Source organism: Epinephelus moara, chromosome 7 (assembly GCF_006386435.1).
Source record: "Epinephelus moara isolate mb chromosome 7, YSFRI_EMoa_1.0, whole genome shotgun sequence".
In the NCBI taxonomy this organism is placed as follows: Eukaryota; Metazoa; Chordata; class Actinopteri; order Perciformes; family Serranidae; genus Epinephelus; species Epinephelus moara.
In genome coordinates, this window is record NC_065512.1 from 25,309,424 (window position 1) to 25,335,415 (window position 25,992).

General features: G+C 40.9%; 2 protein-coding genes across 2 annotated transcripts in view; one reads left to right on the top strand and one right to left on the bottom strand.

Moving 5' to 3' along the window:
• Window positions 1–4,249: 4,249 nt before the first annotated feature.
• myl1 (myosin, light chain 1, alkali; skeletal, fast) lies at window positions 4,250–10,225 on the top strand. Its single transcript, XM_050048823.1, has 6 exons — window positions 4,250–4,496; window positions 5,355–5,382; window positions 6,803–6,946; window positions 8,147–8,320; window positions 8,422–8,499; window positions 9,672–10,225. The coding sequence occupies exons 1-6, from the start codon at window positions 4,365–4,367 to the stop codon at window positions 9,698–9,700; spliced, it is 585 nt and encodes a 194-aa protein (XP_049904780.1). The 5' UTR covers window positions 4,250–4,364; the 3' UTR covers window positions 9,701–10,225.
• A 152-nt stretch (window positions 10,226–10,377) lies between these two features.
• Window positions 10,378–25,992, bottom strand: part of map2 (microtubule-associated protein 2) — a 134,776-nt gene continuing 119,161 nt past the window's right edge. Inside the window, exons 17-20 of the mRNA XM_050048797.1 lie at window positions 22,719–22,811; window positions 17,888–17,969; window positions 14,942–15,054; window positions 10,378–13,089 (exon numbers count right to left, since the gene is read on the bottom strand). Of these exons, the coding sequence (XP_049904754.1) occupies window positions 12,868–13,089; window positions 14,942–15,054; window positions 17,888–17,969; window positions 22,719–22,811 (510 nt within the window). The 3' untranslated portion in view covers window positions 10,378–12,867. The remainder of the gene's footprint in view (window positions 13,090–14,941; window positions 15,055–17,887; window positions 17,970–22,718; window positions 22,812–25,992) is intronic.

A 25,992-nucleotide genomic window follows, 5' to 3' on the forward strand; every position in this document is an offset into this window, starting at 1 on the left:
CCATTGGTTTGGCATTTTGGTCGTCGCCATCTTAGATTTTTGGGACCAGAAGTGACCACATTTCAGTAAGAAGGTGGAGCTGTAGCTAAGCTTGGGATCAGAGGACACCACCCTGATGGTGACTTGTCAATCAAAAAGTAGCCACGCCCCAAAGCATGCTCACTTCATCGTCTATATTATTCCAAAGGGCACCATAATTACCAAAATGAACATCATGTTGGATTGAAAAAGACTTGAAACTAGTGACTGAGACCATGAACTCATCAGGAAAATGTTTACTGAGGTAATACATAAAGTGAGAAGTAGGGTCATTTTCTCATAGACTTCTATACAATGTGACTTCTTCTTGCATCCAGTGGAGTCTCCCCCTGCTGGCCATTAGAAAGTACACAGGTTTAAGGCACTTCGGCATTGGCTTTATTTTCAGATAACACCTTGAGACAAACAGAGCTGTCCGCATGACTGTAGACTCTGAGTCTGCTTTTCTGTTTCCTTTGCAGGTGATTGTCTTGAGCAAAGGCGCCATGCATATACTTTGATAATCACATCTGGAGCTTGTGAAAGCTGCGTGGTGAAAGTAAGCTATTAAATGCTGCTATGGTTTGTCACAAATCCCCCCAAAAATGTAGGCTTGTAGCCCATGCTTTTGTGTTGAATGTATTTTTGTTTTGTGCGTAAGCCCAGGGCTGTAGGATTTTATATCATGCCACCAACTGTGTGAAAGTGATCTGTGCAAAGCATTGCGCACAACTCAACCTCACTTCTCCACAATAATATCTCTGCCTCTGGGAAGTGTGAGCATAAATAAAACTCTAATCAGCTTCTTTAAAGTGTCTTTTTGAGGAAGACATTTCTGACAAAAGCTTTAGCAATGTTGATACACATGTTTTTGACTGGGCAGAAGCTGCACATAACCCTCACCCAAGATGCTCTCCTGATGAGCATAAAGACCAAGCCTTCACTAAATGAAAACAAAAGACAGACAGCACAGCCTCTGACCCATGGACCTTTAAATTGAATTTCCTCATTCTGCCATCATGGATGGCAGTGGTGGTCACCAAGGGTGGCTGTTGAAATTTATCTTCCCTTGGCATGTGTCACTGCTGTGGCCTTTACTGTACAGTTGAAGCCCCTGCCCTCCTTTATAAGACCTGACCTCACATCTCCAGTATGGCTTTCCCCAAGGAGCTGGACACCGATGATGAATAAGTAAAGGCTTACATGTTTATTCAGAAGGAGAAGATCGTTTATCTACACTAATCTGAAACCTAAAATGACCCAGCAGCTAGCAGTGCCAAAACGTATTTAGAAACCTGTTTGTTCATGCTGGTGGAGCGAACCACACAGGAAAGACAAATTTATTCTTTGAAAAGTGCTTTGTGATATTTGTCATGGGAGCTGGGAATTGGCAGTGGAGCTACAGTGACAGTAGAGGAAACACTACAGATTAAGTGTATTAATTCTTCTCACACACTGCACATTAACTCACATTGGATGAAAAGAAAGTACATTGTCAATATTTTAATTGCTCCCGAAATGTCAGACATGGATTACCTGACTTTACATGTATGTGAGTGCCGTATATGCTTCATATGATTCACACAATAAAACTTGAACTTGTCAAATAGAGACAGTGTCTTATTTTCTTGTTTCCACAAGCTGACCTGCCATCACATCCTAATAAAGAGCAGCTCTTCCATGCTGTTGAATCCATTAGGATTCTATAGTGGAGCTCAGAATGGACTGCAGCACAGGTGCAAGGACTGGGGCAGAGTTTCTATAGGGGGCGGGAGTGAAGGGAAGTCAGACTTCGGAGAAGGTGCAGAGGGGTGCTGGGGGTGAGCCCTGATGACAGCTGAGGGACTGAGGCTTTCTCTGGCCTGCCCTCGTGGAGATGGGGTCAGAGAAAGCAAGGGGGGGGCGGCAAGCGGAGGGGGTGCTGTAGGGTAGAGGAATTCATGCAGTTCCTTCGTCACCAGGCCCTGTCATGGTGGTGGGGGAAGGGCTGCACTGCTGGCACTGGGAGACAGATATAGACAAGAATTAAGGAGACAGAATTTGCACTCTTAGCCTTGTCTGGGTTACTGGCATCGGCAGCTGAAAGCTCCACTAGATCTCCGTCGGCCTGTGCTTTTACGTCACATCCGTCCCGGGAGCCGTGGTGACCAGTTGCCCCACCAACAGACCATCAAATTGAACACAGGTGTTGCTCTGCCCAACACACTCTGTCGGTGACTGAAATAAACAATGGCTTATTATTAGATCTGAAAGACACCACTTCCACCACCTGTCCACCTAAACCCTGGTCCTTCCACAGTTTCTCAAATACAAATATGAACTACTTTGATCCGTTGCTTCTACGCGTGCTTTTATTTGCACTTGCATTTATTTCTTCTAAAGTTTTCACACTATTTGGTGCTAATTTACATATCCTTGACACATGTTTTCAGTGGTGGAGAGTAACTAAGTTAATTGATTGAGGTTCCGAACTTAAGTACAGCTTTGAGGTACTTTTACTCCACTACATTTATCTAACAGCCTTAGTTTCTTTACAGATCCAGATTAATAATACAAAACTTTATCATCAAATGAGCCATGAAGTGTTCTTATGGCTGACTGTTACCTGGCAGTTTATACAGTAAAACATAAGCTCCACTATTACCAGCTGCAACATCAAGTATGAATACACTAATGCACCACTAATTATAATCCAGTAATATAATGTATGGATACAGGACTTTTACCTGTAACAGAGTATTACCACACTGTGGTATTGCTACTTTTACTTGAGTAAAAGATCTAAGTACCACCACTGCTTTGTTTCATCACTTCACCGAAGCCTGATTTGGCCAAATATGTCATTTTTGTTTGACTACACCAAATGCACCGAGTTCAGTGCAATACTCTGCTGTACACCCAACCAACAGTTGTATGTGGGAACTATATGGCTCGTAAATTAACAGAAAAATGGGGCCTATATGGGAATGTCCACAGGTTCCATATTGGTCCTATGCCAATTGCCCAAATAGGTGGGTTTACCCAAGTGGACCCCAGATAAGATGCCCATTTTGGGCCAATACCCACTTTGTTCCCAGGTAGCCCTAGTGTAACCTATGTGGGGCCCAGTTGATTAAACCCAACCATGTGGGCAACTGGCATGGGCCCATTATGGTGGGATGGACAATCCTTTATAGGACTCATTTTTATTAGCCCATTTACTATCCACATGGGCCCCACATACAAATGTTGGCTGGGCAGCAGCTGGCAAACATGGAGCCACTGATCAGTCCAGCAGAGCTGCAGTCAGAGATGAGTTACACCCACTTCAGTAATATTATGGGGACTACAAAAAGTGCCATATCATTGTTGGGAAAAAAACAGCAAAAAATATATATGGACATGCTGACATAACCTCCACCCTTTTTTTGTATATGATACAGGGTGTGAATGTGAGACGTGACTCCTGAAGACCTGGCTTAAAGGATAAAAGCAGATAAAGTCATCAAATCAGGTGGGTGAACAGACTTAAGGTTAAGTTACCCTTAACTCTATGTGATATGATCTACACTCATGCTGTAGAGCTCAGGGCATATGACAAGAAACAGTTTTCTCCTTCCTGGGAACCCCCCCTCGCCTTATTTCCAGTATCTTCTTTCTGACAATTCATTGAAACATTAATTTCTAACTGGCAGAGGATGATGTTTACTGGAGTAAGATGTTACGCAACACCACATCTGATCAGCTGCTCACTTTGTAGCTAAGAGCTCTTCCTCTCTTTCAGAGTTCAACTTGGGCTTTAATAAGTCATTATTAAGTTAAGTTATTAAGTTAAGAGGGTCATTTATCACATGAGGATATTTAGAGGTCAAAATGGCCACAAAATTATTGATATCTTCACATCTAACGATTTTAGAGCGCTAAACCATCCTCACGTAGTCCATGTTTCTCAGATCGGGTTCAGGTTGTGCGTAATGGCGCGTGACGCCGTGCGTAAAAGTGGGACTGCTCACTTGTGGTCCACAGGAATTCGCACGTCCCCAGGTAACCCTCCACACCCTTTCTAGTGTTTTCGTTTTTTATTATAGATATGCGGCGTAAATAAACACGTTCTGGCCCGCAGCCCTATACTCCATGTTTAGAGTGGACCTATCTACACACACACACCCCTTCCCCTCCACCATCCAATCCTCACACGGGGACAGTGTTGACGGGGGTCAAGAGGAAAAATAGCCTCATATATATACGCCCCAGTGGTGATTTTTTGCTCCGAGTCCCCTCCACTCTGTGCTACACTCCTTGTGTTGTCATCCGAACCGGGAATTGTCTTCGCTTGAGGTTCACAGTGCTACTACTATCAGCTTGAAATGGCACCCAAGAAGGACCCTAAGGCTCCCGCCAAGAAGGCCGAACCTGCTGCAGCAGCACCTGCACCTGCACCGGCACCAGAGCCAGCCCCTGCTCCTAAAGCTCCCGCTATCGACCTGTCCGCCGTCAAGGTACAATGACCGTGAAAGCATGAGTATTGCAATGGGGAGTGATGGAGATAGGATGATGGCTGCTCAGGTGGAGCTGGGATTTGACTTTTCCACTCACAATCAGAGTTGCATGACAAAAGTAGACCGACTTTAAGAGGGGTTATAGAGGGGAAGCAAGCAATGCTTTCATATTGAATTCTTATTTCACACAGTTGAGGGAGGAACAATGTGAAGATAACAGAGGACTACTTTGATCATAGGTGTCAGTGTATTTACAGTGTAAATGCAGCATTATTGTGCATCATATCCTAGAAAAAATTATTGTGGTGTTTCTAAATAAATCTAAATTAAAGTTTTGATTTAATTCACACCTATTATCATCCTGACATAATGCCCAAGTACTAAAAATCCTAACCAGAGCTGAAACCTTTATAAGAACATTTCTGAGTAGATGGACAGCCCAGAGTGAGTCAATGAGAGGAGGAGAAGCAAGAGTTTGAAGGACTACACTGTACTGCACAGATGACTGAGGGGAATGACTAGAACCATGGATAGCTCACCATGGTTTAGACCACGCCCCCCTGCTGTCTGGATTGGACTAACAGAGTGGTGACTAATGTGTGATGGCTATGCAGGGTGACACCAAATGTGGACATGTTAATGTAGCTAAAGATGGACCTCCACAGATCGGGTGCCACTATGTGAAGCTAATTTTGGCAAAGAGACAAGTTTAATCCAGTGTAGACCTGATTAATTAGTCCAGATTAAGTGTGAATGCCTGCTTGTGCCGGCCTCTTGAATACAAGTGGTTGGTGGTGTTGATTAAATGGCGTATCAAAACTGTCAAAACTAATGTGGCTGCTTTGTTTTGGCTCCTAGGTGGAATTCAGCGCAGACCAGATTGATGGTGAGTACACCTCATTTTACCTTTGCTGCCATGTGACACTCCACACAGTCCATAAAACCTAACCCATCCTTCTCGTACATATCGCTTGGCCTGCTGTCTGGCAAATGGAAAAAAACATCAAATACAATAAATCACTTTGCAGGAGGCTGATATGTTTTATGAGAGTGGCACTGCCCCTCCCTTAAAGAATGCCAACCTGCAACAGACTTGGCTCTGGATCTTAAAGTGGTCATGACAGATGGTCGCCTGTCATTTGTGTGTTTTAAAGTTATCAGCATACCATGGTTTGAGAAAGAAGGCATCCTTTAAACAAAATCATAGTTTCTTTTCTGAATACCTTGCCAAGTTATATAAAAAATGAACAATGTACACATCAAGTGATTGTCAGCTGTAGTCAATGCCACATTCTGTGAGTCAAAGAGCAAACAAAAGTGGTGTATTGTGCATCCAGAGCTAAACATCCGCAGGCTTTCATTCCAAACAAACACAAGCTGATTGTGCTAATTGTCACCTTCAGCCAGAGCAGGTAAATTAAACACAGAAAATTAGCTGGTTTCAAGTTAAAAAGCACTCACATCATATCACATGTTATCCAGAACTGGAGAAGGCTTCATTAAATCCCTTTGTCCTGATATTAAGTGACATTTTTATTGAGAAACCATTTGTTGAGAGGAAAAAAATCAGCAGCTCATTTCAGTGAGAAGGATCCCTTAAAGGTGTTAAATGATAGTGTAGTGTTTGATAGGAGGAAAAACCTGTGTGCTATCGGTCCCAGCTGACCCTGGACGGGGCGCCACCTGACCAGACCTGTCGTCTGGTCGGCTGCTTGTTACGCTGCAGTCAGCATTCCCTACTTCTACTCAGCACACCCACAGAGGGGCCCTTGCCTTTAAAAGGAGGGGGCTCATATTCTCAGCTATGTTTATCAATTCCAAGGTGGTCTTTTAAAAGAGCCCATAGCGCTGCAGAGAGAGAGGGAGAGAGAGAAGGGACAGCTGCGATAGAAATAGTATGAGTGGTGACAGAGCTCGGCAGGAGCCAGTCCATAATACCACAACCTATAGAGACGTCTTGCCCTTGTTGTATTCTTCCCTTGTTAGATTGTAGAGGAGCTGCCTCCACCTGCCGGCAGGCTCGCTATAGCCACAACTATACTTAGCCACTGTTTCATATTGTGGGGAAAAATGCATTTTACATATAAGATAATGATGTGTATTTAATATAAAACAAAACACATGAAATGAATTCCAAATGCATTTTATTTGCTGAATAATTTAAAGTCCCTTATGCAATATTATCAAAATATTCTATCACACAAAATGATGACATCACAAAGTGCAGCTGAGGCATTCAACTTACAAACACAAGCCAGTTCATGAATATGAAAACATTAATATCCTCTTCTCCCTCTACTCTGCAGACTACAGGGAGGCCTTTGGTCTGTTTGACAGGGTGGGTGACAACAAGGTGGCTTACAACCAGATTGCTGACATCATGCGCGCTCTGGGACAGAACCCCACCAACAAGGAGGTGAACAAGATCCTGGGAAACCCCTCCGCTGAAGGTGAGACATATATATTTAGCCTTTCATATATCACTGAAATTAGTTGAAGATGTTTATGGATTTAAGGTTTTGAAGATTATTTTGGATGTTTTGTCCTATTTTTATGTTTGAATTTGATCATTTCTCGCAAAAAATAGTTCAAGTAGTCCCAAATAATTAGACTACTTGGCATATGAGATACTACTTCTAGTCTGTCTGATGATAATAATAAAATGAATGATCTGTGCATGGGTATTAGCTGATCTGTAATGTGTGTACTAAGCATTACTAGCAAAAACACATAGTTAAATCTTGTCTTTCAGAGGCCAGATGTAACCATGGTGATGTGACACTTGGTTTTCATTCATGGTGTTGTGACAGTTTTTGTGTTTCATTCATTAAAGAGGCACATGGTGTAATGTTAAAGTAGGTATGGATTAGGAAGAAGAAATTATCTAGGGACTGCCTTTGTGGCTAGAATCAGTCGTGTTCAACAAAATCAGCTGTTTTCTTTGCTTTTGAAATGAGTTTTTATGGTTGTAAAGAGAAAACATGGAGCAGATCTGTCAGAAAAATCTCATGAAATAAAAGAAATACAGATAAAATACTCACATGCTGTATGTGCTGCACCTTTTTGCATACATTGACCCACCTGTGCACACTCTACTAGGATGGTGAATGAGGTCAGACATACAACAAATTTGAATCTATGAACCCTTAGAGGTCAGTGCAATGATGTTTTTATTCCATTAAAGAACTGGTCTGGTGTTCCTCCTCAGATTTTTAATCACACATATTGCTTGGTAAAATCCTAAAAAAAGCACATAGCTGTATTTTTGACGTATGCCTCCGGTCTGGTCTGTGCACACGGGTGATGATGCAGGTGTAAATCTCTGTAACCTTTAAACCAAAATAGCTCCATGAAGCTCCACCATGCATCACTGACAGAACCAGAACTGTGCCTCACTCTGCCCTGTGGCACACTCAAAACTACCAAATAAGATTATAAATGAAAAATAAAGTAGAAAAAAAAGCATCTGTCCAAACTGTCACAACACCTGTAGAGGAGAAGCACCTGTAGTAGAAAGGTGGAGATAAATAACTGATGTTGAAAACGTGTTGACAAGGATTTTGTCTGTGTGGGGCCTGTTGTCTGTGACCTGCCGGGCTTGTTCACTCCTTGGATGTAACTGACTGTCATCACTGTCTCCCATCATGCAGAGATGGCCAACAAGAGAGTAGAGTTCGAGGCTTTCCTCCCCATGCTCCAGACCATCATCAACAGCCCAAACAAGGCCGGATTCGAGGACTACGTTGAGGGTCTGCGCGTCTTCGACAAGGAGGGTAACGGCACAGTGATGGGTGCTGAGCTGCGTATTGTGCTGTCAACACTGGGTGAGTTAGGTCAAGGGCAGTCGTCTGTCTCTCTGCATATGTGTGTGTGTGTATGTGTGTGTGTGTTATTAATGCTGGTTATCCTCTGCCTCCCCCTACAGGAGAGAAGATGACTGAGGCTGAGATTGATGCTCTCATGGCAGGACAGGAGGATGAGAACGGCTGTGTCAACTATGAGGGTGAGCCACAAATTACGACATTATGACTAATAATATATGCTGCTATAACTTTTTTAGATTTCAGATCGTTTGTTAAGTGTGTAACATATATATATATATATATATAAATCTTATATTAATTTAAGGTGGCACTGCACAATTTTTACCCCTGAAGTTCAGCTTACTTGGAGAACATCACTCAATCTGTCAGTCTTCTTTGGCTCTGGAAGCAACTTTACAAAATTTGAAAATTATGTCACCATCAGGAAAGATGCTGAACAGCTGTATTATGGGACATGTAGGATCCATCTTTTTTTTTTTTATTTATTTTTTTACCAGGGACTAAAAATCAGGATATCTACCCCTCTGCTGCTTTGAATTTGACCATCTCTTTTCTCCTTATCTTTATGAAAGATCTTTATTAAATCACAGGAGTGCCCCTTTAAATGAAAACTTAAAGGGACAGTTCAGCTCAAAATCAAAAATACATATTTTTCCTCTTACCTGTAGGGCTGTTTATCCATCTAAATTGTTTTGGTATGAGTTGCCACGTGTTGGAGATATCGCCCGTAGAGATGTCTGCCTTCTCTTGAATATAATGGAACTAGATGGCACTCGGCTTGTGGAGCTTAAAGCGGGTGGATGCACATTTTCTTCTGCCTGGTAATACAGTTGGCGGGCGTCATTTGGTAGAAAGAAAATAGTTCCTACATGAAACTGCCCACAACAAGGTCTGTGGATTATCTTGAGTAACTAGGTCATGATGTCTGGATCGAGAAATTGCTGTTGAGTTTTTCAAAAAACACTTTTTTGGCACTTTGAGCACCACAAGCCGAGTGCCATCTAGTTCCATTATATTCAAGAGAACGCTGACATCTCTACAGTCGATATCTCCCACACTCGACTCCTCACATGAAAACAATCTTTACTGACAAATTGCACCACAGGTAAGAGGAAACATATGTATTTTTGACTTTGGTGTGAACTGCCCCTTTAATCTAGAAAGTGTGACGTCATCCTCCACTTTACAGAGATATTCCAATAAAGTGAATATACAGTATTTTGTATGGTGTATACATTTCAGCTATAGCTAACAACTGATTTTCTTAAACTGATTTTATTGGATAGTTTACTCATTCTTCTCCTCTCCCTCTCTTCTGTCCTCTCTGTGCTGCCCTGGTCGTCACCCCCAGCCTTTGTCAAGCACATCATGTCGGTGTAAGGACCCTGTCACTGCGGTGGTGAGCATCGTATATGTGCAGACCCCATGGTGTCGCGACATCTACTCGCTGTTTCCTGTACCATCTGAGGAAGCAGGGGGAACAAAGGACTATGAGATGTCATATTTCCTGAACCCTTCTTTTGTTTTGTTCTACACGTTTTTTTTTTCCTTTCGTCCAACTGGTGCTTTTTTTTCTCTCCTCCTCCTCCTGCTGTTCGGGAAGCCGTCCTGATTTCCCACGAGAGGTTTCTCTCCTCATCTTCAGCCAAGTCCCCCCTTGTCTCATTGGGGATTTCTATCATCACTGGTTTTCAAAGTGGAACAGTGATGGAGGGGAAGGTGGGATAACGATGACCACCCCCTCCCGTCACTTTGCGGTCTGGCTGGCTCTCTATCTGCCGGTGAAGTGACTGGTTTGGCCCAGGACTGGCCATCAAAATGAATACACTCCTCACCCAACCCATCCCTAGGTCTTAACTTATTGTACCATCTGCCACAATAAACTTTTCACAAACTCCCATTTTATTTCCAGATTTCTGACTCTATTTATTTGATGCAAAACATTTGCACAATTAATTCAGGCAGATGCAAGGTAAAGGAATAGCTTGACATTTCGGGAAACAAGCTTAGTCTGGGGTTCCTACAGCTTAAGGAAAGTGGGATTTAAGAATTTTTAAGACTTTTTTTGCCACTTGGAATTAAATTAATGACCAATTTTACAAATCCAAAAAAACAAACAAAAAACAACAACAAATAAATAAAATGAATGAAATGAAATTATGTAAAATTAAATTAAATTAAATTAAATTAAAAAATGAAATACTTTAGGGAGCTTTTTGCCCAAATATTTATTGTACATAAAACATAACTTTCTGGTGACATTAATGCAAGAGGCACTGGGTAAATTATTATTATTATTATCATTATTATTTAAAATGACCAATTATTTTAAAATTTACAATGCAAGCTCAGAGAAAAAAGATTTAGAAGATCCTTCTCCCCATGTCTTAGCATTTTGGGGATTTCTGAAAGATTGATTTAAGACACTTAAATACCAATTAAGGTTTATTTTTTAAATAATTAATACAATGTCTTTTAAGATATTTTACGGATCTGTGGGAACCCTGTTATTTGTTTTCTTGTCAAGAGTTATACAAAAATGTGCACCCTCTGTCAAGCTACAGCAAACAGTCGGTTAGCTTTGCAGTTTTTTATATACAGTTTTTGAAGGTTAAACAAACTATATACATTGTGTTGATTAGTGAGCTTAAGAGGTGCTGGTTGCTGGAATTTGGAAACATTTGGACAGAGCTTGGCCAACTCCCCCCTTCTGGTCTTTACGCTAAACTAAGCTAAGCTATGCTAAGCTACTTGTCTGCAGGCTGCAGCTTCATATTTACTGTACAGATGAGAGAGTGGTATCGATCTTCCCTTTGAACTCTCAGCAAGAAATCAAATAAATGTATTTCCATGCACCAAACTTCTGACTGTTAACAGTATGTCTTGTAATCTAAATAGAAAACAGTAGCCCAGTCTCACTTTTTGACCTTTTTATTGTCATTAATTATTGTAATTGGTGTCATATCAACAAGAGAAAAACTGCGTACATCTACTTGACCTTTTAAATACATTTACAGTTGCTGTAGGGTGGAGCAGGAGGTGGGGAGGGGGCACACGGAGATGGGGTATGCAGAAAAAACACAGAAGCAAACAAACAGTCGCAGGTGAGGGCAGTAATTAGGCAGGAGGCAGGATATACCACAAATGGTGTCTGAAAAAGAAACTAGATCACCCAAACACTTTTTTTTTTTTCCTAACAGATGTAACAGGATCCGAGTTCTCTCGGTCGGTTTTTATTTTTCTTCATGAATTGTCTTTTTAATGGATTTTTCAAAATATTTTTTTTTTAATTTCCACTTTCTTCTCCCACATATTGCAACAAAACATCCAGATACGGTAGCATACGTCGTAAAACGGCATGGGATCTGCACCAAAAACGCACACGCACAGACAGATTTCAGAGTAGCTGCATCTCCTGCTAAATCTCAGGTCGCAAATTTGGAGCGTCATCCCTTTGTGGTTCAGACAACAGACAGTCCTGATGAGTGCAGCGTCAGCCTGTGTTAGCCGAGGAACATCTGTACTGTTCATTCACGGGAGCTCAACATCTGCAGCTGTTAAGACGAGATACTTGTAGCTGCAGGTTTCTGGGATGAGCTCCGGTGTTTAATATTGTTTTGATGTATAAACAGGCGTCTATATTGAACTACTGAGCGGGTACAAGTGTAGGATGCTCTTCAACAGGACTGAGATGCATTCCTTAGCAACACCAAATCAGCTGTCTGACATTGTCACCAAGCATTACACTGTAAACAACTAATAACTACAAAACATGAACTTGTTTAATCTTTATCCAATAATTGAGGAAATAACTTACTAAAATCCTGTTTTTAGATTACAAAATAGCCTCTTTTAATATTAGAATCGATACATGCTCGTCATAACATGACCTAGTTCTTGCAGTAATGCAATTTTACAGGTATATTTTATCGCCATATTGTCACTTCCTTTTAAAATGTTTTTCGGACATGTAGATGGCAAAGAACTTGTATTTTTTTATACATGTTTCTATATATATTTGTTAAATATATTATATATTGGATGACAAGAATGACTTGCAGTAAGGATGCTTGGTTTGTTAGAGGGGGTTTGGCGTCCATGCACGTTTACTGAGCAAGAACAACACGTGCTGCACGGTGTGCTGGCCACATTACTTCTTATTTAATGTAGAAAAAAAGGCTGTAGCTTCTTCATAACACTGATCCAGGACCAGTTAAGCCATCACCTGATCACCCACTTTGTATATGCCACTGTCTAGGACCAGTGCTCAGACTTAACTATTCTATGCAACATCATTCAAAAAGAGAGAGAGGCCAACGAAACCAGAAATAGCACATATTTGGGAAATAAAGAAGATCAAAGTACAGTAGCTCCTAATTCGAGTCTCTACTTAAGAGTTGAGTGATGGATCTGGAAGTGGAGATGTTTAGAGGCTGTGGTTTAGCTGAGGTTGGCCTCGGGGTGGCAGGAGTGGGCAGAAAAGTTTGAAGGGATCAGTCAGGGCGAGGATGTCCAGGGTGCAGAGCAGGAACCCAGAGATCCAGTGTTCACAAACCCTGCTTGGCCAGAGCTGCAGTGACATCCTCAGCTAAGGTTGCTAACTGCGGTGACTCTAGCATGTTGAGGCTGCCGGAGGATGATAGGTGGCTGTCCCGGTGGCGGTGGGGAGACACCGAGCCGGACAGGCCCGGCGACTGGACAACGATGTCAGCTCCGTGGTCCACTCGTGCCTTGGCGTGATCGCGAAACGACAGCCTGTGGGTCTCAATCTAACAGAGGCGGGTGGTGTGACGTGAGATGAGGATGGAGAAGAAGAAATGCATCATTTTCATATCATGTAGAACAACTATGACTTTTGAAAAAAGCACCAGTCTGTTTTCTAGACTTTACTCAGTGGCTGCTGCTCTTAATTCTGTGATGACTTCAGAGCCTGAGCCTGAATACTAGATTAACTTGGGTGGTTGAATTACCTCAACATTATTTATTGATAGCGGCACATACTATACCTCTGCTGCCACCCTCATGGGCAGATAAAGGAATACAAGTTTTTGGAAGATTGGCTTGTTAGAAAAAAATTCTTGAGATACATTACAATCATACTTATTCTTTACTTTAATTTACATTGACAGTTATACCCGACAGTATACCAAACTATGCACATATCTTTTAAGATTACAATAATACAGGGTTGGGCAAATGGGTCAGAAATCCCTATATAAATGTATTGTTTATTGGCGATTATCAAATAGCAATAAAGACTAAAGTTAATTGTCATGTTTAATCTTTATTTCGCCCACCACCTCTAACACCAACCAACTAACCTCCTGTTTTTAGGATAATTTAAAACTTGCTTGCACTTCAGCTCATTAACTTTCTCTTTCGCCATTTTGTCGTGAGTGCCTGATTGGCACTGCCCATGGACAACTCTCAATAGAGATGAGAAGGAAGCGAGACGTCTCACTCCTAAGCTACTTCCATCATTCGCTCTGGAAAAATAAGGTTTGTAATTCTTTTTTTTTTTTACCACTTGCTCGATTGGGCAAGCAAGTTGCTTTATTTCCTAACCTGATGTGGCTTTTTACTTGCCCTGGGCCCTCAGGCAATCCTTATAGATGGGCCCTGATATGTTAATTCAAATATGGACGCTATTATAGCTACAGTCACGTCACTTTACAGGTAAATTGACAAATTAAAGGGGAACTACACCCATTTTCAAAATTCATACATGTTATTCCTATTGTCTAAGACAATCCAAAAATACTAGTAAACCTGAACAACTCTCTCCCAAATCATAAAACCAGAGTGCTAAAGCTCATGACTCAAACTTGTGATGTCATAGGGTATAAAGTCTGGAGCTGCTCTATAGACCAGTGGTTCCCAACTGGTTGAGACACAGGGTCCAGATTTCTCCTTAGTCCACACAGTTTAATATAATCAGCGTCATACTTGCGTTTGGCCATGTCGTCAAGCTAGTTTGCTGCCTCTGTCAAGTAGGTGTCCATTCTCACTCTACAGCAAGAAGTGGCACTTCAGAATAAAAACTGCTGGAGTCACTTGCGGGCCATTCAGAATGGACCCACCTTTGGATGGTAACCCACTAGTTGGGAACCACTGCCATAAACAATGAATTGGGAAAAATGTTATAGATGACAGTGTGTATGGGCACATTTTTAGTTTCACAACTGAGAACACTACAATAAATAAAGATCATTTGGGTGTAAAAAAGAAAACAAACATTCCAAGGGTCCATAAAATCAGGCTCCCATTCATTGTCTATGAAGCAGCTCCAGACTTTATACACTGACATCACAAGTTTGAGACTTACTTCTCTGGTTTCTGGCTTTAAAAGAAAGTGTCTCATGTTCACAAATACTGGGTGAGCATTCCCAGGCCATGGAAATAACATATTGGAATTCTTAATTTGGGTGGTGTTCCCCTATAGGCCCCCCCCCCCCCCCCCCCCCAGGCAACTAAAAAGTCTGTCCACCAAGACACTACACTCCAAAAATAAGGAGAAAGTTTTTCTTGCTAGTATCTATATCTACATTTGCTAATAAGACAATGCCTCAAAAACTTGTTTTCCTTTAAGTGATGGATTTGGAGCATGGAGCTGACACTCACCGTGACACGGCTTCCACCAGGAGTGTGGTGCGCATTTTCCAGAGAACCCACCTTGGCTTGGGCTTTGTCTTTGAAGTCCAACTTCACAGTCTCTATACGCACGTTACCGCCCCCTGGGAGAGAGGTAAAGGAAGTGTAAAAACTATACAGAGAATCCAGATTACATATGGACTCAGGTTCACACAGATGGTAGCAACTCACTAAAGTTGAAAGAAAAGTCAAGGTGATTGGAAAGTTTGCTTAGACAAAACTCCAATCTGCTGAAACAGATTTCATTGGGAAAGTAAATGCATATGCTGTACTGTAGGAGGATGCACACCCAGCAAGCCCTCATGAATAAAGGCTTTAAATGGACTGATAGAAAGAGACCAGCAGAGGGAGCTGCAGGATCTAAAGCAGTCACCACAACGCCATGTGGGAGATGGGGGCTTCCACACCTCACAGCAAAACAGCAAGGGGTCTGTCATTCAGAATCCCTGCTGGTAGCGTCCCTAAATCTTTTCAGTGCTTTATCAAAAAATAGGTCTGTGATGTTTCTGGTCAACAGTAATCTTGTTGCTTCCAACAGTGATTACTTGAAGGACCACTGGAAAAATCTGTGTATACATTACCACTGGTTAATATCTTATTATGTAGAAAGACTCTTATAGACAGTGGAGGTGAATATAATTTAATATCTGGTGATCAAGGCATCAAAAGGTGTAAACCTTACACAATTTCCTGTGGTGGAAAGTACACTTATTCAAGAACAATTTTGAGGTAATTGACGATATCCATTTTCTGCAACAACTCAAACTCTGACTATAAAAACACTGTCCTGAGACCTGCCTCACCCAATGAACATCTGAAGGGTGCAACATCATTAACAAACAGAGTACACATCATTGACAGTCTGCATGATTTTTTGGTTCTTTCACTGTCAGTGACTGGAATGAAAAGTCTAAATTGGATGCATAACCCTCTCCGTGTTTGACCCAATTCAGTTCATCAACACTTCATCAGCATCCTGCTCCACACTCACACACTCAGGTTAGAAACACAGAACACAGGGAGGCCGCCAGGAATCACAACACCTCCCACATTCGGCCGCCTGCGGACGGATACATGGAGCTGTCAATCCAAATGTAGTTTGTTGTGTGCTTCAACAGAGCAGAGCTTCGTCGGACTGGAGTGTTGTTATTTCAGGAGTTAAATATAAACTGCAAATTACATTCATTATTTAAATTGGATTAGACTGCACTTTATTGCCAGTTAACAAACCGCTACAGTGCATTAAAGTTCATGGCTTGCTATCACGCCGTATACAGGTATTACACCTACACCTCATTTACATCTGGATACATTATCTGGAGAATGACGTCCGATCCATGGGCATTTGCATTTACATTTTTTTTTAAAAATCTCCTTTTCAGAGGGAAAACTTGCCAGCCAATGCTACAACATGGAGCTTTTGATGATGATGATGATGATGATGATGATGATGCGATCACATCTGGATCACAATGTGCTTTCTATACCTGTACCTTGCATTAACGTGGATTTTTCCTGCTTCAGATTTGATATCCAGATTTATGACATGGCTTTGTTGAATGCGCTAGTCTGATTGATAGAAGCAATACAATCATTCTAGATTAATATTTTTGGTCACATTATTGATTTCTCTATCTCAGAACCATGGTAGCATGGTGGTGCAATGGTTAGCATTGTCACCTTACAGCAAGAGGGTTCCAGGTCCGAACCCGTCAGACGGTTGAGATCCTTCTGTGTGGTTGTCTGTTTCTATGTGTCATCTCTGTAATAGTCTGGCAACCTGTCCAGAGTGTACCCCGCCTCTCGCCCAATTGCTGATAGTGAATGAATGAATGAATGAATCTTGAAACCAATCGGCTATCGGTCTGACGGAGATAAGCCTCTGTGTGAGGGCTAATCTTCGGAGCTGATCCGATTAGCCAGCGGATATCTGAGCAAAGACTTCCTCTTCATGCACCGGTCATTTCAGCTAATCTTTACACTGCTTCTTTATTAAACTGATCTGCATATGGACGCAGATAATTTTTTTAGAAAGTTAATAAGAAGCTGTGCCAGAACTGTGCCGATTGGTTTGGAGACTGCATTTCGGACTGTTAACCTGCTGCTCAAATGTGATTCTCAATCCTAGTGGGACTACAAACAGAAACCAGAACACTTTCGATACCAAAATCTTGTCCCATTGCCTACAAATCTGTCGACATTAATGATTTCTTTAATAAGTAGCCATGTAATAAGCGGAACAATGTACAGCAAGCAGATCATCACTGCAAAATAAATCCCTTCGGTGTGTCTCAAGCCCCTCCTGCATCAACCTGTCTGGGTTTATTTTTTTAAATAATAATCTGCTAGCTGTCCATTAGCCCTTACAAAGTTAGCATGTTAATGCTAGGAGTATATAGTGTCCTTTAGTGGGAGAAAATGTAAAACTACCAGACAAAATGCAACTGGATGCTATGATTTCCTAACCCTTGCAGGTCATAGTTAACAGTTGCTATCCCATTGTGTGCCTTGTTTTTCTAACCACACACACATTCAGACCTGGGAGCTGCCTGGTATAACCACAGTCTGAACAGCTCAGGAAAGATAAGCACACTGTTCAAGTTCACCGAGGCAGTGCTTTAGGGTGTTTTTACACTTAGTCATTTTCAGCCCTCTAAACAGACTGAGAGTGGTGACTCAGCTTTTTTTTGGTCCACTTTTTGGTCCACCTTCAGAGGACTGAGTTTGGTTCATGTAAAAAAACTATATGTGAAAACACCTTAAGAGTGCTGGACATTCCTGATATAAATTCAAGTTCCAAGGTTAGAGACTGGCAACCTTCTGGTCGTGAAAGTGCTTCTCTAACCTTTATTCCACTGCTATTAACCGCAGTGTTACCCCTCACTTCCCCCTGAATGAGTACAGACTGACGGTTACCTGGCCGATGATGGATGTTGTCTAGAGAGCCACACTTGGAGGTCACGTGGCTCAAGTCAATCTTCTTGTTCTGTATCATCACCTGGAAGAAGCAAAATCAGGAAGACACAAGCTCAGAGCTTACAGTTCACAGCGAGGTCATAAACTCTCACTGACCTCATATAATGCTTCCATAGAAGATCCAAATTGTGTCTCCCATTTTTCTGAATTATAGAAAGGGATGCAGTGAATCTGATCTGCACTAAACTGCAGCTGCTGTTTGAGGAAAATGATTGGGTATCAACTGAGAATTAAAGGCTGCAATTTCCCACATTCCAACGCAGCGATATCTAATTGCATGTAATTATTAGAAAACACAAGCACAAGAGCAGAATACCAGTGACTGTTAAATAACAGTCCTTGCGTTCTGCTGTGCGGAGAACTGCAGGTGTCTGTTAAACCAACCAAACCAAGATTGAATGCAAGCTACGTGATGTAACTGAGCTAAAGACGTTTTGGCACATTCAGAAAACCTGTCAAACATACACCAGTACAGTGAGGAAGATGGTAAAGTAGGAATGCACAGTTAAAAGTGGCCACAGGCGGAGAGGAGGTAAGGATATGCAGTTATGTGACACACCCTGGGGATCTGAGGAGGAAACCACAGAGAGATATGTAAGGAGTGAACCGATGAGACAGCAAACCGAGCGGAGCTATAAAGCTTTAGACACTGCACAATGAGCGGCAAGAGATACACCACGTCCTGAGATGAATCACACGCCTGTGGTCAGCAATCACTTTGCCAAGTCACCGATTTAGTTGATATGTCTTTTGTAACCAATGATTTGGCGTTCATTTTTTGTCTGCTTTCTCGCAGAGCCTGAGAGGGAAAAAAGTGAGAGGATGATGAACAGCGCAGGTCGTGAGCCACGTTACACTCCACAACACTATGAGCACAAGTACACTATGCACTATAGCCCGTCCACCTACCACGAGTCCCTTACACATGCACGACACGAGCAGAGATATGCAGCATGAGCTCAGAGACAGATGAGATGTGGTTTGTGTCAGCGTGGCTGTAGGTTGGCTCGTCTCTCCTGCCATTGTATCTGAAATCTGTACTATTGGAATCTGTTTCATTCCTATGAGCATGTTCACATGATTTACAGAGAACACACTACATTTGATGATTCTTCTTTTGCATGATTGGTTCTAATACAGGCTGACAGGATGGGAAAGGTCCACTAAGGAACATCAAGTGCATATTTAACAACAAATAAAGGGCTACATTATAAAGCATTAACCCTTTGGGGTCAAGGGTAAAATTGGCGATTTTTGACTACTTTTGATTTCACTTTAAAAACTCATTACCATACCTTGCCTTGTTTGGTGTCATTTTTTTCAGCACAACCTCACCCATGTGACTTTACAGTTATTTTTCATTCTGACATACTGTATTAACACAGTGGACCTAAAATCACACAAACAACACCTCCAATAGGAAAGGGGTGTCATGTTTTTTTTTCTGCTTGCGAACACTTTCCTTACAATAGCCCGTTTTTACAATTTCTTCCTGCAACAAATGCGCACCAAACATGACGACAACATTCAGGAAAAAGCATGGTGTAAATTATTCATCATAAGTCTGGTTTTACTTGGCCTATCAACACAATTTAAAAATGGTGTATAGTTTGAAGTTCGCACTTTCGACACAAGTTGAAACGGAGACTCAGTGAGGCTGTGTCTTGCTTTGGATGCACTGGTGCGTTCGTAGACTCCAGAGGGTTAAAATTTGCTTCAGGTACACTTGGTGATTTTGCACCTTGTGGGATAAAATAAGACGAACCTTGAGCCTAAATACCCATTAGTGATATAATATGATATCCAGCTTCAGTTATTTTAAGTTATTCAAAAGAGAACTGATGAAGCACACACAATACACTTGACCTGGACAAATGCAAAATATATTTATATATACATATAAGTCAAGTTTTCTTCTTAAAATTATAACCTATATCCAGATTTGTTAAGACTTTTTTTATGCCAGTCATAATGAGATTTAAGATTAATTTTAGAATAACTGAAATTGAGAGGAAACAAAACATGAACTGGTATCACTTATTTAGGGTAAGAGGCAATTTTGCCCAAATATTAAACATGAAACATGATTTTTTTTTTTTGTCTCATGGTAGAGGGTGAAATAGAACTGGGAAATGGCGATAGTGTTTCTCACTCTACATGTGGGATTCGACTGTTTTAATTTCCATCGTGTTAAGATTGAAAGGATTTACTTAAGATTAAAAAAAGGTTCAATGGTGGATCCTCTGCTCTGAGCAAAATATGAGTGTTGTTGGTTCAGCTATAGTGATATGTGTGATGTTAATGCTAGAGATATTCTATTTATTCTTTTAAATGTTTTGTCTTTTCATGATGTGTCCAATTATTTTGAGATTTTACAATACAATGGCAAAAATGATTCATAAAATCCTACCTCCCATGTCTTAGCATTTGTAAGACTTTTAAAAAATTAATTTACGATATTTTAATATCAATAAATTACATTAAATTAAATTAAAAGCCTTTCCAGACGCTGCCTCATTCAGAGCCGATCACATTAAAATGCATGAAAGGAGCTGATTTAACCTCCTAACCTGATGAACAGTACAGTTTTGGAGTGGAGTGAAGAGTGAAGACCACCACCGAGATTTATAAGATAAGATTTATATTAGGACAATGTTACAGCCTTTGCCTGTAGAAATACATCTATTACACTCATCCTTGACAGTTAACAGTCTGAAAAAGCAGCAGTATGCCTTTCCGTCTTCAACACTGGTCCATTCATAAAGCTGTGAAGATCCACTCAAGTGCTTCAACAACTCAGCCAACAAACCCTGTGGCCTTGGCCTTCCCCTTGTTACTCTCCTAGTTTATGTGCTTGCTGCAAAAAGCCGCATGAACTGTCGATTGTGCAGCTGTGAAAGTGAGCAGTCAACCTTTGGGCCATTTGTCACTCATTGTGAAGTGACATCAGATATTAATCTTGGTGATGAGACTCTTCTTCTTGAGAATCTGAGGCACAGTGTTTTGTGATTTTAAGTTTTCATTATTATCCTTCAATGTAAGCATGTCACTATGTAGTTAAATAGAAAAATGGATGGTTACTTTCTTTTTGTTTAGCTTTCCCAGGTAAGATTAGACAGCAGAGATTATTTTACTTTTATTTTTGGGTGAGCAAGTTTGGCAGTGGCTTACATCTGAAAAATGAATTGTCTTTTGTTTATTTATCACGCTCCATCTGCTAGCAAAAACATGCCACCAATGTTGCATGTCTCTTTAGGTTGAATTCATGATTCTGTTCATTATAAAAGAGCAGTGACTGTCATGTGTTCTGTGTGTAATGATACACAATTTAGAATCACAGTGACCCACACAGCCTTTATTACCAGCCATGAATTTGCTGAGTCACATAATATTGTTCATCTCAGTCACAGGTAAACCTTTATTGCAATTACAAATGCAACACATCTGACATCACTTTTTTTAACCTCTCAGAAGGAAGATGCTAAATGGCTCTGTTGCTCCAGTAACCCCGAGTTCCCTGACGCAATTTAAAAGAGGTTTGATGAGAGGAGATGATCCTGAGGGAGGTGATGTAAAGTCAAGAAAGACGTTTTAATTGTCTTATTATCATCAAACCTGCACCACCATGCTTTGATACTGAGCAGTGCCTCTAATATGTGATAAAAGTAAAACACACTAGCACTACATTCATAAAAGGCATTTGTGTAATGTTTTAAGCCTTTAAAAGTGAATTTCCACCAATCATAGCAAATATAATATCTAGGAATGTGCCACATCATATTGCTCCTGATAATACCGGTTAAAGTATCTCATACTATTTTTTAAAAATCATATTGTGATAATGGGAATATTCCAACTTGGTGACATAATGATGTCATACTGTTACGCACAACATGGCTGAAAGCGAAACTGCTACCAGCTCCACGGTGCAGGAGTTCGTTATAAAAAGGGGAGGGACTTCAGTTGTGTGGAATCAGTGGTGTTACATTCTGAAGGACCCATCCCACTCAGGATACTGCCTGTCTGAACTGCTGCTCTTGGGCAGGAGGTACAGAGCAGTTAAAACAAGGACAAACAGGTTAAAGCAATAACTGCACTTAATGAATTCACTAAAATTTTACTGTGGATATGCTTGAGTGCAGTACAAAGGGATCTGTGCAATAGGCTTAATGCCGTGTGTGTGTGTGTGTGTGTGTGTGTTTTTTAAGTGCAATATTTATTTCTGTTTTACTTTTCCTTTTTACTATGACTAGATTTGTGGTTTCATTTTCTTCTTTGACAAAGTAAAGTACTGAGAGATAACTTTTATTTAGTCTTTATTGAATATTGAAAGGCAAAGTTTATGCATTTAGACACATAAAGCTAAGCACTTATTTTGTTGCAATTGTATGTGCTTGAAATCAATAACAAAATTATTTCAGTATTTTGTTGTATCGTCGAAAATATAATTCTCACAAAAATACCCTGAAATAGTGATATTTTTTAGGGCCATACTACGAAGTCGAAAGCTGCTACTGTCCTGAATGTTATCAAGTGTTGAAGGAGGAGACATGCAGCCTTTAGTATTGAAAATGCTCGCAGGACACAAACCACTATTAGGGGATGCCGTGTCGATCAGGAGCAGTCAGGTAAAGCCTTATGAGTGAGTGACTAAATAATAAACTGTGAAGCGAGAAGGTAAAGGAAAATGAAACACTGAAAAAACACAACACAACAGAGAAATCACACTGACATGAACACTGAGACAATGGACTTGCGGCACAAGACTCACGTTTCCACCTCCTGCCGAGTAGCCCCGCCTGTCCAAGGACCCACACCTAGACTGAACATGGCTATAGTCCAGCTTAACACTGGGGATGAGAACCTGCAGGGGCGGAGGTGAGGAATGAGGTGGGAGAAGGCTTGGGCTTTTCTGGCATGGCACTTGATTTTACAATGTCTGTTTAAATACTTGTACGAGATGTCTGAGTTTGTTTGTAATGTGGGCAGTCATATTTGACCTGAACCTGATCTGGACAAACAGCATTCAAAGGATACAATGACTCGAAGCTAACGGGCAAGACATATCCATCACACTGCCCAGCATGAGCTTTGACTCTGTGTCAGCTTGGCTTATGTATCAAACATGACCTTAGTTTCTGGCTACGTCTGGTGACTCCTCAAGAGGATCCTCTTTACTCTCAGCCAACCTCGAACAATCATCACATTCTTTAAAACACTATATTCCCTTCAACAAACAGTGCTTTCCAGTTGGAGACAAAACTAGTTAGTGTGCGTTTCAGCCACAAGGGGGTTTGTATATAGTTCAGTAAATGGCGCCGTAGCAGAATATCATGACGTTTCAAGATATCTCTGGAATTATTTATCTTCAAATAGACTTTGAGTCCTGAAAGGAGTGCAAAACCTTCAGAAAATCTTGACATCACACTGTGCGTCACAAGAACATACTTGAATAAGTTGCCAGAATTTCCTTTATGGTTTTGCATTTCCTGTCTTCAGACTCAAGTAGATGCAAATTAAACTTGAGACCATTCGTTTAGGGTGTGAGGATGATAAAACATGTGTGTGCTGCGATGGTAAATGACTCTTTGTAACTGCAGGGAGAGAAAGCAGGAGTGAGATGCAGACACAGCAGAGTTGGTACAGTACATAACACTAACAATAAATACATTTGTACCCAGCAGCACAGTAAAAGCAATGGGAACAACACTAGGTAGCAAAAAGACTTACATACATATAAAGTCAATGCATTTTGTGGCAGAGGCACTAAAGAGCTCTAACGGAGAGGAGAGGAAAGACCATAAGGAGGTAAACCTGAGTGGACCAAGACAATACTTTAAATTACGTAAACACCCAATATAAGAATATACCATATAAAACCAAAAGTATAGAATTAAAGTACATATATATATATATATACATATATATACCTCTTACATCTGTAAGTATACGACATAATGTACTAGACAGATATGACAGACAAGAAAGTGGAACCTTCAAGTCTTAACAAGGGGCAGGAGAAGTGTTTGTTGGTAGATGACTAAGCATGCATCCATTTCCCAACTAGAAAAGCACTCAGAGATCGCAGACCTCCGCCAAGTAGGTGATATTCCCTCCCCCCCTGCATCAGATTTTGCAGCCTGCATCACAATTAGGTTATTTGCATCAGGTTATTTACTTGCCACTGCCAACCGGTGGCGCACGTCTAGTCATGGAATGAGTCCATTCTAAAACTCGGTGAATACAAAGTGCTATTTAGCGCTATTTTATTATTTTATCCACTTTGAAAATTTCATCAAAATTCGTTGATAACTTTTTGAGTTATTCTGCAGACAAACAAACAGACAAACAGACCAGCACCGGTGAAAACATAAACTCCTTGCCGGAGGTAATTAGCACACTGTCTACTGATATTGCCTTCCCGATATTGAGCCACATGTTCCCCGTTTCCACCAAACACTTTTGGTATGGTACCTTTGGAACCAAAAGTAACCTTTCAGACATGGTACCTAGACCCTAGCGTTTCCACTGCAAACAGTGCCCTTAAATGTGGGAGGAGTTGTTGTCACTGTTCCGTCCAGCACTCACTGTATTTCCTCCTTTATCAGTCTGTGCCTCATTTATCATCCACACAGGTTGCATGTGGACATTTCAGAACAAAATAAAACAGGCTGCAGTGAAAGTCTCTCTCACTGGGATATTTAAAAGTGGCGGATTTGTGCATTTAGTCTTTCTCAAGCAAGCTCAGGGGTTTAGTGTTGGTGGAGCCCACAGGAACGACACTCCGCCAGGCTTGTTTTTCTCCAAGTAAGGATTAGAATACATGCAGTTTACATAACCCGCCCGAAATTAATATATATTAACGCTTGAAGATCCACTCATTACTAAAAGTGTATGTCATATTTCACCTCATGCAATGAGTAACATTACAAGTAAAAATTCCACCTTCAAAGTCGCCGGCAGTCGGCCCAGTGAATTAAGTTATTTTTCTCAGTCTACAGCTGCTGCAAGAGGCAACAAAACATCCTTTTATTTTCGAGTTACAGTTTACTAAATAATGTAAAACTCTCCACAGTATGAACAGTGGTTACAGAAGCCTCAAAACCATACACAACTCAGCCCTGAGCAGAGTGACCGTCTGCTATTGACCAATTAACAGACTGTAGTGTTCACAGCTCCACCTTTTAGTACCAGATCTGTGTGCTAGGTACCCCAACAGAGGGGGGACCAAAAATGGGGACGGTACGAAACAGTTCCATTGGTACCATCCACAACTTTTCACAGTGGAAACGGAAAAAAAAAACGTGTTGTACCGTACTGCTCGGTGGAAACTGGGCTATAGAGACAAACTTTCTTATAAGTGATACTTCTGGTTTTAAATAAGCAGACAAATGCAGGGAATAAACCATAGTTGAAATTAAACAGTCCTCTCAACCAATAAAGGGCTACAGAAATTGCACTCAGTGAGCAATCCTGAATGTTGAATTAAATGTTAGAAATTAGAAATGAAGCTGTACATAAGCTGTTTCATTTGCAAACACTGCTCATTTCTTTATGGTAATTTAATAAGGGCTAATGTTTGGTCATTTGTTCCTAATTAAAAATAATAGAAATGCTTTAGGCCTTCCTTTCTTTTGACTACAACCTGTCCACAGTGCAGCACTGTAAATGAACAATAACAGCAAAATATTCAAATCTTTTAATTTAAACAAAAATTACATTTGTCGTCTGCATAGCATCGGACTCATAAAACCTCACAATGCTTCGACTTATGCTGAAAGCAAGCATTTATTCCATTGATGGATGTGAGGCAAAAAGGGAGGAAGGAAGGTCAAAGCCAGTTTCATTTGGGTGACATCATGAATCATGACATTTCATGTGAAGAAAACTGAAAATCACTGCCATTACCAGGGAAGGCAAAAGCTAGAATTTACTAGAACAATTTGCAATTTAACTTGGTGGTAGAGCAACTCCTGTGACATCTCCAATAGCTGCAATAAGAGAGTGAGAACTAACTACTAAACACCAGACAAGACACAAAATGT

Excerpts from the sequence above, each read along its gene's own strand:
- myl1 (XM_050048823.1), top strand. The coding sequence starts at position 4,365 with ATGGCACCCAAGAAGGACCCTAAGGCTCCCGCCAAGAAGGCCGAACCT. Across the intron at positions 6,947-8,146 it reads GGGAAACCCCTCCGCTGAAG|AGATGGCCAACAAGAGAGTA; the intron begins GTGAGACATATA and ends CCCATCATGCAG. Across the intron at positions 8,500-9,671 it reads CGGCTGTGTCAACTATGAGG|CCTTTGTCAAGCACATCATG; the intron begins GTGAGCCACAAA and ends CGTCACCCCCAG.